This window comes from Colias eurytheme, chromosome 4 (genome assembly GCF_061535395.1).
Source record: "Colias eurytheme isolate Ceu_HAF_F1 chromosome 4, ilColEury1 Martin Lab GWU primary, whole genome shotgun sequence".
Lineage (NCBI taxonomy): Eukaryota > Metazoa > Arthropoda > Insecta > Lepidoptera > Pieridae > Colias > Colias eurytheme.
Genome location: NC_142983.1, coordinates 106,428 through 121,890, shown reverse-complemented (window position 1 = coordinate 121,890; position 15,463 = coordinate 106,428). Strand labels below are relative to the sequence as shown.

The 15,463-nt window shown below is 36.5% G+C and overlaps 1 protein-coding gene across 2 annotated transcripts in view; it reads right to left on the bottom strand.

Annotated features, from left to right (window-relative positions):
* Positions 1-14,775, bottom strand: part of Rtnl1 (reticulon) — a 29,080-nt gene extending 14,305 nt beyond the window's left edge. The window contains exons 1-2 of one of the 2 annotated variants that reach the window (XM_090120298.1): positions 13,929-14,775; positions 7,291-7,326 (exon numbers count right to left, since the gene is read on the bottom strand). In XM_090120298.1, coding sequence (XP_089976424.1) covers positions 7,291-7,326; positions 13,929-14,664 — 772 coding nt within the window. In that variant the 5' untranslated portion in view covers positions 14,665-14,775. The remainder of the gene's footprint in view (positions 1-7,290; positions 7,327-13,928) is intronic. The other variant, XM_090120299.1, reaches the window with a different exon arrangement.
* Positions 14,776-15,463: the final 688 nt, after the last annotated feature.

The window sequence follows — 15,463 nt, the reverse complement described above, 5'->3', positions numbered from 1 at the left end:
TATATAAAGCAGGTTTCTATACTAAATGTGTTCATAAGAAATGTTTCGGAAATTTCCATACAATGGGAATATTTTTTATTGGGCAACTAATCTACACAAAGATACTACAGATTAATTGGCAAACAAACAACATTATAGCAAGACTGTAGCAATCATTATGTCTATACTGTTCAGACCCGAAGAAAAGGAGTGAAAAAACCTCATTAGTACAAACCAAAGTTGTACTAATGAGGCCAAAATTGCCGCAACGCGCTCTGAAAAGCACTTTACTGGCAAAGCTTTAACATCGACAATTCTATCTACAGTATATTCACGAACATACTACTTAAACACCCTGTTTCACTACCCCCTATAGTCCCTGTCTGAAGCATTATTAAATGACCACCTACAACAGTAAAAGCGGAATTTTGAAACAGTTCACAAGTCCCTTATTTAGGAAAATACAAAGGGATGGTCATCACGGAGGTGAAATATCTATCCAAAGGCCAGAATAATGAGACATCAATTTTTGTTTTTAATATGTCATTGTGACGCATCTTGCATGTCCTTCGCAGATGAGATTTTATCGGTAACAAATTCTCACTTGACTAAAACTTGTATTATTAAATAAATTCCATTGTAGTTTTGTATACATCATTCCATAAAAATATAATGACTAGAAACTCAAGGGGCTATACAAAATTCGAGCATATTTCAAAATTATTTCCAACAATAGACAAATTTTATTGTTACAAGTTTTCCTATATAAAATGCTGATATTAATCACATCATTCATTGTATAATATGTACTTATAAACTTACGTTACGGCTAATTATTTCAGAAATATTATAGTCTCAATGAGGCCTCTGGTTTACATCTACGTGCACTAATAAGTGGGGAGTCAATAAAACTGACCTTTATGCCAGAACACGCGTTATGTAACATCAGGGACGAGCTGGAAAAATTTAAAGTAAAGAACCAAGTTGCTAATAATTCATTAAAATAAAAAAAAAGATAACTAAACGAGTTTCTGGTGCAAAATTTACCTCAATATTCAAATTATAAATTTACTTAAAAAATGGTGGAAAACTTTAAATACCTGAGATAGAATTTTTTGGGAAAGGATACATTCCTTTATTTTCATAAAGAAATGGAACTGCATTTATAGATTTTTGAAATGTCCCTTCCTATATATTAAAAGATAGAACTGTAATGAAGTTAATAAAAGCAATATGTTCCCGGAACTATTCTATTAAATCCGAACATACGTTATTTCCCGAGTGACAAAAGAAATTCTGCGACAGCAAACTTGATCGATCGGCGGCTGGCGTCGCTCCAACGTCGAGGGCTATTGTCTTGCATATACTTTCCTATTTCATGATTTGCACACTCATGGAATCCCGTTCATGTAGCGAGTAAAAGATACAAAAGATATTTTCCATTTTAAAACATTTAAATTAACCACTTAGAAATGTCGCTTTCAAAAAATTTACCCAATGACAGACCATGAAAAAGTTGTATGACCGTTCTATTGAAATTTATCATTGAAAATGCAAATAAAAAGGAGCCAAAAATGTATTCAATACTGCAGACATTTTCATATTCTGCAGACGAATGCATTGGAATTAACTAGAAGATATTTTTAGCACAATTTGTGCATTTATTTCGCAATGGATGACTTATTTATTTGAACAAATAACAATTGATAATAGTTTTCATTATGACTCGGCATTTTTACGCATTACTCATAACTCATAAGTATATTCGAGACAAGATCTATGACGAATTTAAAATACGGGTAAAGATAACAAGGAAGGTTTAGGTGAATTTCTTGACAAAGAAAAAAGTGACCTACTTGGCATTTAGTGCTCAACAACATCAAACGAATTCTGAAGCGTTTATTATAAATGGATTTGCTGCTCATCTTCAAAAGGATTGGAATCTAAAATTTGATCATTAACATGTTCTCGTAGTGTGACTTACAATACGATCAAATTTATAATTTCCAAGTATGATATATAAACAAATATGATCTAGTAACTGGCATATTGTGACCGCATGTTCCATAGCGAACATTGTATTTATAGATCTCCGAATTAGCGTAACGCAATGATCGACTGCAGAGCATTTACATTCATATATTTCTTAGGTTTACATAACATCTGAACAGGTGTTTATTGTTTTGATTTATGTTTTATTAATTTGCTCTTTTTATAACATTATGCTTTTAAAATATCTGGTTTTAAAATAATGAGGTACAGAACGTTTTCATTCAACTGTTTAATGCCAATATTTTATTAATTATAATGATACTGGCACTTTTTAAATATCGAGGAAAGAACACCAGAAGTACAACAAAAACCCGCTTCCGCATTTCCGCATTCCGCGTGTCCAGAAATATTCCACCAAACAAAATTACACGTGAATCAAACGAGCATGAGTGACAGACTCGAGACGTGGAATTAGTAGCATCGGTAACAGAAATACAATGGGCGACCACGGCTGCGACAAAAATACCCCGTCTCTAGCTCGCGCCACTCGCGCGCCCGCCGGCTACAGATGGCTATCTCAGAACCAGAGATGTAACGGAGCTTCGATTCCGGTTCCGTTAAGTCGGAACTTCCGATTATTATTACACTTTCGGTTCCGACTTCGGTTCCGATACTTTTGTATCGGATGTTAATCGGAGGTCGAACGAAACAAAGCGGGCGGCGCGCGACGGCCTGTGCCGAACAGGTTCATACATGTCGCGCGGGGAATCCCCCGACCCCCACTACTACTCTATCATCAATTATTTTTTCACTTGTTAGTTGTTATTATTTGTTACGCCCAAGACACGTTTATAGGTTATAGATAATTGTTTTGATTTTTGCGGCTTATTATCAATGAAAGTGATCTGTTTTTGTGTGGGATAATGAAACCTAAGTCCAGTTGGAACTACTTCAATGAAGTTAATTCAGATTCGGCAAAGTGTAAACTGTGTATGAAGACGTATTCAAGAAAGGGAGGTACGACAACGTCCTTAAAAAGTCATTTGAAGTCTGTCCATGCCACTGAATATGAAGAATTCATTAAGTCAGAAACTGAAAAAAAAGATACTGTACAGCCTTCGACTTCGACGCCCCTTCAGGATGCTAAAAAACAAATGACTTTAAAAGAAACTTTGCTGAAGAATACAAAATGGTGCACTTCTCATGCTAAATCTAAGGAAATTGACAGATTCATTAATTTTATCTTTTGTTTATTTGGAATAATGCCAATTTTTTTTCACAGTTGTTTTTTATTTTATAATAAAAAATAAAAATGAAAAGAATTGACTATAAATCATGTTTTATTTGTCCTTAAACAAACTGACCCTGCCTCCGATTTCGATTCCGATTCCGATAAACCAAATTTGAAAACTCCGATTCCGATTTCGGTTCCGATAAAACCACCTCCGTTACATCCCTGCTCAGAACATTACATTGTCACTTCGATGCCCTATAAGAACTACTGTTATCGTATTCGGCAAAATTTCCATGGTGGAATGCAAAAATCAATGATCGAATAAGAGATAAGAGTAAAGTCCTAAGACTCAAAGTTGAAGAATAAAGAAAGATATGAATACAGATTTAATTCTTTAAACCTTGTCAATGACATTGAAGAAATCGGAAAATCAAAAATCAATACAGAAAAGTATTCCAAATCTTTCTTTGATTATTATATTCGGGAAGAAATAAATGGAAAACTGTACTAGATCCAGTCGAACCTAACCTTTGATAATGATTAATTTCAAACATAAAACGTCTACAGAAATAATCAATAACGTCCGTACTAGCGTGCCTACATCAGTACATCATATAGCTAGACAAGTATAGGCTCTAAGTTATGGGCGCAGATGAGAGGGGACGTCATCCGCAGTATAATCTGCTGATAACAGTTCCGAGCTAATAGACCTGCACTACGTTATAGACCAGTTAGAAATCATATGTTTTATAAACGATCTCATGAACAATTAATGTATTTGAACTTCCGATCAGCAAGCCCAAAGCCCAAACGATCATAATACCTATGAAGAATATTTACAATATAAAGTGATAGAGCATGATGGAAATTCTACAAAATAACTAACAATTTTTCATTTGCTTCAACGCAAAAACCATTCTTTAAAAAACCTACATAACTTTTCCTACAATAAACTACGTTAGATCGATGTGAAATAATTAGAGTGAGATTAAAATTATTAATAATGAACACAGCTGATTATTGCTAACACAAATCTGCGTAATTCCAAGAAACAAACAACTATAAAAACAACAACAAAAGATCATTATTGCAACAAAAACCGACACATCAGACGAATCTGAAACGACTGTGAAGTCTGAGATTAATCAACTGTTAAATAAACGTTTGATGTTAATCGGGAAAGTAATGAAAAACCAAATAAAGGTGCGATTAATGCAATTGTGAACCAGTTTTGAATGCTACTTTACGAAATAATCGAAGTGCAGTGTACAAGGTCGATTTCGGCTTTTTTATTAAATTTTTAAATATACTTATAATTAAAACTGATATTATGAAAAATAATGATATTGAAATCCAATCTTTCGTTTGTATCAAGATTGAATTGAATAAAAAAGAAGTTTATCCAAAATGTTTCGGAGAAGCCAATTACCTACTTATATAAAAAGTATTTTTTTATCCTGCTTTAGAATTTTTTTCTTTTAATATCTAGTCTACAATCTACGTACGTTCGTGAAATTTAATTCAAATAGATAAAAAATGTCTACCAAAACATCTACAAAAAAGAATTAATTGCGTGTGTGTCAAAACAACACCTTGTATTAACAGGAAAAAAACTACGGAATGTAATTAATTGATATTTTTTCGGAATATCAAAACATAATTTGCATAGTCAAAAACAAAAGACAATTGAAATCTATAAGTCTATTTGTATAAGTCCAATCTATTCAAACATCAAATATTTCAAGTGGAATTTATTATATTTTGAATTCCCATAACAACCCTCACATAAAAACAATTTTGGCCACTCAAAGAAAGTTAGTTAGAAAAAGACTTTTAAACATCGAGGGAATAAGGTGCAATCTGGAAGCTATACAAATACTTTATCTATGATAAGAGTAGGATGGTAAACATGCGCACGGCGAGGATGCATGCCGGTGACACAACCACAGATAATTTAGAGACCAACATAACTAACTACATGGCTGGACATAACTATTCATATCAAGGCAATGGAAAACACCATAGTAACTTGTAGATTACGTATTATTATCAAATGCGAGATAAGTACTCAGACATCAATTGTAAAAATAGACCAGACGGAAAACTAATAATTTCATTATTATGTTGTCACTTATTCGTACTTTGTTGGAAAACATGATACATTGTAAATGTTGAGGTTTCATGTTTATTAGTCTCTTCAATTACAGCAATTACTTTAACTAATGTATCATTTCAGAAACATTATTATATTTTCTGGAATATAACCACATATTGCACGCCTCATAAGCGAAGCGTTGAGGTGGGTACTACTGTCACTTCGCGCAAAACATCTGATTTTTCAAACTTAAAATGTCTTTATGTATCATACATTGCACTTGTAAGATAATACATACACACACATATTAAGAAAAAACACTATTTTTAACGTTCATGATATTTTTGATGTCATTATTGTTATTTAAACTAGTTAAAAAACAGTTTAAAAAAGTTCTGTCTTGGACGTCCGTGTGTCTGTATGTGCGGATCCTTTTTCTTGTTAACACGATAGCGACCGAAATACTTTACTAATCGAGTCTTTTTTTTTCTCTTACGCTTGAGTATGCTCAGGAATAGAACCCTTTCATTTTTCAGGGTCTGATTCGATGTGGTTTAATTGTTATTAAATAAACAAAAATAATAATTAATAAATATTTATTAAAAAAAAATTATGAGGCGTGCACTTTTGGATTTTCCAAATTTTTTTTTTATCTTATTATGTACATATTTAATTTACAGCGATATTGTATATTAATTATTCAGATATAAATATACTGTAATAACTAATAGGCTGTTAATGATATATTGACTCAGCCTAAATAAACAAATTGATTAATTAATTACGATTGTAACGTTAACGATAAGGGTGCGGAGAAATTATCACACATGACTAGCCAAGTCAAAATAGTTCTACCAAAAAGGGAAGCATCCTATTTTGCGTGGATTTGTGCCTCAGCTATTTCTTCAATATGATTTTATTTATGTTTTAATACAGATAACATCAATTGGAATGACGCCATTTGACTGCCATGACATTTTCATGCCGCTTATACACTACCCTAGTCTGTCCCTTCATCGCCTACACTACCTAGCCACTCAAGTCAAACCACCAAACAAAGGAAACAATTTACAAAAAGTGCAGTCAAGTGATCGTTCCTGGCTGGTTACATATCCCTGCCGTGAGTTTAAAATTACAAAAGAGTACTTGTTTGAAGGGAGACTGGATTACAAGTGGCTGGCACCTGTCGGATCACGTTACTGCGATGGGGAACAATGCAACCTTGTGTAATTAACAACCGCTAATGTTCCAACAATACATTTCTACCTGACCCCTGACGCTTCGCAAGTATCGCTAACTCAATTAGCATAATTCGGAGAACTTTTGCCAAATATCATAGAATATCTAGAGCATACGTTTGGAAAATTTTGGTTCTTTAGCATCTTGTTGTCTTATTCGTAAAGGTTAATTGTCTACTTTTTTTAATTACTTTCCTAATCACCGTGATTGTATGTAATTCAACTAATATCCAGTCCTTATCTCGTAATGATAAGTTGGACCGAAGCTATTTTAGTTGCTACCGAATAAATTCATGTATGTATTTGTAATTGTGTCCCTAGTATTATTTAAATTAAACTCAAAACTTTGTTGATAGCAACATAAACAATACAGAAGATTTAGGTAAGAAGTTAGGCACACAGGCAATTTAATGAAAGAGTTATTTACAATGCAATTATTAATTAAACGGTGTCGTGTAGACGATAGGCCGAAATGTTAGTGTTAGTCCGAGCAAGATAAACGAGCAATCTTGGATCAGTGAGGTGAAGCGACACAATTAGAGCTGTCATGTTATGGCTTGTTGTCAGAGTGGTGGTGTCAGGTGGCGCCTCGCGTCTCGCGGCGCGGCCCGGACTCACCGACACGATCGATTGCTACTCCTTTATTTGTGTCACCGTAACACTGAAAGCACACTACACAGTGGACGCCGTCAGCGCCGCTGGCGACGGCCCTCCTCTCCCGTCGCCGTTCCCACTTCCCCGCCTTCACTCACCTTCAGGGTGTAGCCTCTGCGGGTCGAACCAAGCATCTGCAAGAGAAGGCTGCGCGTTAGCGGGTTAGTCGCGATAGGAGGCAAGCGAAGCGAGGCCCGCGACACTTACGCGGGTCGAGTACGCTGCAGAGGGAGGGTCCGGAGTTCGCCATGATGACACTTTACGTAATTACTAAAGCCGAATGTCGGCTGACTGAGCGCGCGCCGCGCCTGACTCTCGCGTCGATACTGGCGGCCGCGGCGCAGCGCCCCGCGCCCGCCCGCGCCGCTCGACCCGCGCATGCGCCGAGACAATGCGCACCCTACGCTCCTGGCATGCTGCATTACCCCATACTTCAGACACGTCACACGACACATGCTAGCTCGGTAGCTCCAGTGAGCGAATTAGCGAGTTAGTCAGAAGGATGGTGCTTCAACAGTATGTTAGTAGCGCAAGCAGTACACGGAAACACACCCACACCCGCCACCGATAGTTTAGCGTTTAACTCTACATAAATAAAAAGTACAGTTTTGAAAGAGACAACTTATAGCTAGGATTAAAGAATAGATTTATGGAAACTTTATCAAATAAGTTGAAACTTGAAATAAGATGAAATGCATTACATTTTTTTATAATGAAGATAACCCTCTTTCAAATACCGGGTAGAATATTATTACTTATAGCATAAAAGACATTACAAATACTGTATGTACACATAAGGTTTAGAAAATATGGATATGAAAAATGTGCTAGCGAAATTTTGCCCTAGTTAAAAATCAGGGCATACCCTACTTATAACGACATTATTTGAAAAATTATAAAACATTAATTTTGCTTCTAGCCAAACTAGGGAACGTATTTCATTGCAACTTTTAAATCAGAAATTGACCTAAAACCACATATAGAAAAAAAATTGCAAATAAAAATAAAATGTCTTGCATCATTACGACTAATATGTAAATACTGATTCCATCAAAATCAATGGATGACGAGTGAGTCACGGAGCAGAGCGTTGTGGAGATACGAGCCAGTCGCGACCTTGATGTAAAATTATCACGAGAACAATGACAACAAACTGACTGACAAGTTCAAGGTAACTGGGAGTACAGTCCTTTGAAAATGAGGAATTACGGGCGACAATGTCGTCCCAAATAATGCCTGCATTGAGCTAAAAAGATTGCCCTTTTACGTAAGTTCTTTATTCGAAGAAACGTAGATTTTGCTAACGTACATTTAAACCTAAAATATCTAGAAAATTCTTCGAGTGTCGCTATATCGTAAACTTGGATAAGGTGGTACTTCTAAATAGTAACTCCAAAACTAGTCAAACGGATTGTAATTATATCTGAATGTTGTACATAATATTATTCTAAGCAGCTTAACCACAACTATGCAATTATATTCCATACACCTAAACGCTCAATTACTCATTTAACTGTAATTACTTGAGTTTCATTTTGACTAGAAGAAATGTCTAGGTTAAGAATCGTATAAGATTTAACTATTTACGTTTCTACTTCACTTCAAATATTTTCTTTTGCATCAGTCTTCAATGAATGAATCTACGAAAATATTCACTCCTTAAATTTTACGATTTCCTTCTGTTTCAATGACTTCTGGTCTGAAGATTGTAAAGGTGATATCATCAATTAACCTTCATCTTTAGGACACATTATTCGGTGTCAAAATTGCAATGATCGATATGCAAATTGCACATTGGAAAGTTTTAAAGCACTTATCAAACAATGCAATGTTTACAGCGACACCGTGATAGACAGAAGCAGTGATACTAATAGTAGTACCTATTATATTGTCTGTGCTAATAGTTAAAAATATCGCCACCAGCGAAGTGACGTCACCGGCACCTGCCTATGGGCCATGTGACAGTACACCTTTATAGGAAACTTTGTTTTTATAAGTTTCAATCAGTATGCTATTAGAGACGCGTGAAACGAGCACGTATTGAATTTAATTTGCTTTTATAACTCAATTAATTACGAGTCTCATAACGAAGTTATGCTAGAAGATTGCTATAGGGAGCTGATAGTCTATCTTAACAAAATTAATAAATGAAAAATTGGCACTTTTATTGAAAGGCTGGAACTTTTCAAGCCTAGACAGACTCCAAAACAATGACGACACCTGTAAAATTTTCAGCACGTAGAAGACATTAAAGTCTGTTTGCATATTGATAAGTAATAAACGAAGATAATTACCGCAGCTAGTCCCAGGGTCATGACTCATGGGCTAGCTTGCACAAGCGCACCAAATACAGCCTGCCATGACATCATAGTACATTCAATGGCTACGTTGTGTCAACGAGACATAATGCGTATTATGTTTGGAGAAATTTCCATCAATATAACCTTACACTTGGCATCATATTGTTAGTTTTGCTATCTAATGCTAATTGTCTTTATCTGATATTATCACAGAAGTAATATCACCCAAACTTATATAAAAAATGCTTAATTTTTAATAAATCTGACTTTATCTCTCTATAATAGTTAACTTATCTAAAAGCATCCATGGGTGGGTGGGGTTTTTGGGGATGGTGAGACTGTGGTGGAAACAAATATTTTAATGAACTACCTACTTGATACCTGCCTTATTCATTTCCAAAAATTTCGACACTACTGTGGGCTGTGGCCCTATGACCTTCACTACAATACGATTACGATTAAGAAAGGAGCTCTAAAACTTTTACACAGAATTTGCAATTGCATGAATTGCATTACTAATTGTTTTATATTTTTATAAAATTTCTTTGATATTATAGGAGGTATTCTAAATCACTTTTTAACGTTAAAACTAGATAGAAGATACAGGATAGTATACACCGATGCGACGTTCAGACTCCGACTGTCATGTTAAAAATTCCAGAAGAAAAATATAAATAGATGTGATCGCAGTTTGCTATATCCGCTTATGCAATATTTATGATTACTACGTGCTTCATTATAAGCGGTATACGAAAGTATATCTTGTATCTTTTAGATACAAAATATCATGAAAGAAGTTATAATTTAATTGACATCGCAAAACTGGAGGTAATTGTGCAGTTTGATGGAATCACGACGACATCTGCGGTTGTTTACACTGTATTTTATATTAATGACCTACACATCCATCACAACAGTTACAAATCCATCTATCCAATTAACATTAAATTTTAAACAATACTTATAAATACGGCAATGATGAATTGATCAAACAAATCATGGTATCGTAAATATAGGTACCAAAATTAATAAAATAAAATTACTGTTTTTAAAACACTGTAATCGAATCATACAAAAAGGGTATAGGCATATCTTTAAAAGTGAATGCCAAAGAATAAACAGACTAATTACATTCTAGGTAAAATCACCAGCCGTGAAATTCCGCATAAAAACATTTAACGAATGTCAAAACTTCCAGAATTTCTGGAGCTTCAATTGAAATTCCAATGAGTCTATTCAAGTCAAATATTAGAATATTCATTATGAAAGAACTGAACATTATGATGAATCATAAAAATGAATGGCCTGCAATTTTGATAAAAAATCGCAAAACGAATCCTAGAATCGACAAAATCACTAGAAAATGTTTTTCTGTTTACAATGCAAGGTTCGAACTAACCAGAAGTTAAGTAACTTCAACTTCTTCATCTGCAATTCATTAATTACTTCTTTGGTTAAATACCTCAACTACCGATAGACTGTTTGTACTATCGTTTCTATGTGGACGACGCAGCACCCCTATCTACGGGAGTACGGGAACAGAGGGCAACTAATAAAATTTCCAATGACTCATTGTCCACTAACGATGTTATCACGGGCCAACCCTTATCGAATGTGCTGTACGTTATTGTGTTAGTACGTGACATTGTGATATATGCTCTTTACATATCAACATCTCTTTGTGTATTGTTCGAGGGTAAACTACTTATTTTTAAACATTTATCTTTTTTTATATTTGTCTTTTTAATTGGCTCATCGTTATTTATAACTTAACTTGCAATATTTTATCAGATATCTTGATTGATGAAGACAATAATTTATGTAAACAAAATATAATTTAAATATGTATTACCAGCCAAACGTTGTATCACAAAGAAATTACTTCACGGTGAGATCTCTGAACTATCTTCCATGATCAAGACGAGCATGTGTTCGAAAATATATGGAAAACAAATTGCCTATTCTAGGTGTAATAAGGCGATAGTCTCGGAAGATTAGACAAATGTTATTACAAGTGACATAAGTATCGGTTAGACAGCGCGGCCGCGTCGAGGCCTATCGATCCGGGCGGCGCGCCGCCGCTGCGCCCTCAGACCTAGCCTTTATTACGGCACTAAAACGTCTGCCTCCTTTACAAAATCCATACACGCCGACGTTTCGCCAGAGTCTTAATAATTCAGACTTCAAAGCAAAGACGAGAAAATCAATATTTGGAAACTTTGCAACTTCTCAGAGCTTCGAATCGACGCTCTAATGCACAAGATATTAATGTCTCCTAGCACCTACTTATTATAAAATACGCCTAATGATATATACTCCCCGACGGCATAGTTACGATTATAGGGAATCTGCTTATGAAACTCATATTTTACGATCGTTAAGTTTATAAATAATCATTTGGTTAATGCTCCACATTATTTATATTGAGGACGCATTTATCTTAATGAGGTCTGGCCTTCAGAAAACGTTGGCAAAGTTCAAATTTCTCTTTGTTGGATAATTGAGTGCAAAATAAACAAAGTAGGCGCCGGTAAATGTCGCTCAAACAAAGGGCCTGTGGGGAATGTACAGAAATTAGGTCATGTCGCTTGATAACCCTGCCGGTACATTCTCTATAGAGGTTTTGTGAAGATAAGTATTATAAAGTATCCAGTGCATTGCAGGTATATTTTATTATATTTAGTTCACTGAACATAACATCACATACTTGCAACGCACGTTTGAATGTCATTTACAACCTATTCAATTGAAATGCAAAGGTTCAATTTAAAATCATGTGAGTATACAGATGTTTTAACTAAAAATTGACAAAATTTTTAAAGATAAACATCGACAAAGTAAGTAGGTATAGCATTACGTGTTTCTGCTACTTTATTGGGTGACCTTCAAGTTTATTCATCCACTAATCACCGAAAATCGTCGATATCAATCGATGTTACTAATCAATTGAATCATAACTCAATTGATTCTTAGAATTTTATGAATCGTATTTGATACAGTATTAACACTAGATAGCGACGATAGTTTCCAAAAAGAAGCAGTACAAAACGACAAGGAAATGCAATCTAATCGATAGCGCCCAACACCACAACCAACTCCCGGAAATAATGTTATAAAACTTACGTGTGACGGCATCGTCTCCTTGCCCCATGGTGGTAGTGCACAAGATTCACTTTTCAACTTTTGTCTTAGAAAAAATGCGTTACGTATGTAAAAATTCCTATAAAACGAGGCACTCGTAAGCGTGTGGTGGACGTGAGCTCACCGCTAAGGATTCTCCACTTGTGAGCGGGCTGCGCTTCTGAACTGCTAAAATTAGCACTACATTCATGACTACGTCACACGGTTCCACTCGTAGCCCGACCAGCGTCCATCTGCACGCTTTTGCCAGATGAAATTCAGCAGTATCGTCATAATCATCATTGCCAGAATTTTTCCCAACATCTAATTCTAATGACATTATCGTGTACGCTGCTTTTGCGGCGGACACTGATAAGATAAGATAACGAATTGCATCAAGTTATCGTTCTCTCGGTGAAAACTGATAAAATAATAAAAATTCACGCTAACAGGAATAAATTAATTCTATGAAAATGAATATTTTTTTAGCTGCGCACAGCGACATGACATCGGTATCGCAATGAGTCACGTAACACATACGAAATGTGAATGCATCGATTTTTGCGGCTAATAATAAAAAAGCATATGCGGTTTCCACGTAAGTTTTAGCGATTGTTCATAACAACGCAACTTATTGTTGTTAAAACAATAGCTTGTGTATCCTGAATTCGAAGGTTTCGTTGCGTCAATATAATAAGAAAGCCAATAGATTATTCATATGAATATTAATAAGATTAGCGAATATGTTCGGATCAGTCGGCGGCCGACGCTAGGTGAGACATGCTTCCTTCGTGCAGTGAGCGGCGTGGGTTTCAGCGGGTGCCGTTAGCCGGCGCTGCAGCGGTCAACGCTCTTGCCGCTTCGCCAGTTTCGCCACCACTGTCTGCTCTTGATCCACCCTTGTGTTCCTAATGCTTCTAGACAAAGGGACGTTCTACTCGACACCGACGAAATTATCTCATTCGTAAAATGCAGATTCAAGAGTCGTGCACTCGATACGACCTCGTTTATGCCTTTGTTAAAACCAGACTACCTATATTCGATTAAGGTTACCTTGAACGAAATGACAATAAAATATTCAGATACAAAAAGTGAGTAAAAACTCATTTATCCGCATTTCGTGACGAAATTCAAGAACGATGAAATCGATGTCTGGATACATCGACACCTCAACTATAATTATTATGTATAGGTATGTTGAAACGTTAAAAAGCTACCATTTATTTTATGACGTAAATTGAATAGTTATTATACATAGGTATATTTGATGATAAATATATTGTTATTTGTAGAGTAAAGAATGTTAAAAAGCTTACCGAGTCCCATCTGGCAGAAAATGACCTCAGCCTCAATAACGTGCGCGGTGGGGCCTCGCGTCGGTTCAGGCTTCGACTCCGCCGGCGCCTTCGCGGGGGCTGGCTCCTTTTTCTCAGCGACTGGCTCCTTCTTCTCAGGAATCGGCTCTGGTTTTGGAGCGGCTGCAGGTGGAAGCGCAGGAGCGGGTTCAGGTTCCTTAATCTCTTTGGTAACAGGCTTAGCCTCCTCCTTCGGTTCGCTTATCGTGGGAGCGGCAACCATTTCAGTCTTCAATGCTGGCGTAGGCTCTGGAACAGGTTCGGGGGCCTTTTGTGCAGGGGCGGGGATCAGTGCTGGCGTCGGATCCATCGGGGCGGAGGGCTCCGGCGTGGGATCGCGCGCGTGGGTCGCGGGTGGAACGGGGCGGTGCAGGGGAGATTCACCAGCATCTGACTCGCTATCCGTGAACTTATCGGCGAGGTGATCCGATTTTTCTGTCACAGACGGAGCCCGAGGTGTGTCGAGGAACTCATCCCGCTCCATGTCGAGAAAGCTCTGGGTCGCATTTCTCGTGGTGCTCTGAGGCATGTGCAGCGGGGACTCGCCGACCTCTTCCTTCTTCCCTTCGCGGTCCAAGTGCTCGAAGTCATCCATCGAGTCTTGATCGCGCTTCATTGCAGGTTCAGGGACTAATACATCGGCGGGCGCCCGGTCGCCGCTGGCTAATCCAGCTAAAAGTGTATCAGCGCCATCCATATTGAACGAGAAAAATAATTGGAAGATTAAGAACTTGACAGATAATGGGTGCGGTGTCACAGACGAGGGAGAGTGCGGAGGGGTCTACTCGTGCCTCCTTGCAATATAGTACTGAGGTCTGCGCGCCGCTCGCCGGCTGCCTCTGCACGACGTCACTCACTACTCAGCACGAGAAACGGTATTACTCATCGCATAAGCCCGGCCCTATCGATGCAGAGGGCAAAAAATTGCCGGTGTAAATGTATTTAATTAAAAAAGTACACTCAATTTAGGTTTTTTTTTATTGTTTAAACGTGTATTTATATGAAAAAAAATTATGTTCTAAATAATATGTTACAGCTTGTACGCTCTGTAAAATGTCTCAAGAAAATGTGAAAATTATTGACTTTATTCAACGAGTTTCAGCTGTGATACTGTTTTACCGACAAGGCGACGTCAAACAACAATCGTTCTGAAATTAAATAATATAACATGCATTTATCGCATATCTCACGTTGATCCGCATCATATAACAATAACTTTAAAGTATTAAAACATGAAATAAAGTTTTAGTTATTTTACATGAGAAATATTTAATTTATTTTTCCTTCAAATATGATCTTAAAATTTATAGGTAAAAATTTATTCTTAAACGTTTGCTGTCAATGTCAAGAAATCGATGAAACCGTGGTAAAACAGTCAGTGCATAGCGTAATACAGGCGCTAGAGCGCTTTATCAAATGTAGGCTTTAAATTCTATGGAGTTTCAACTTTTTATACTAAGCGCTTTATGAAGTAAATATTTGACATTGACAATCAA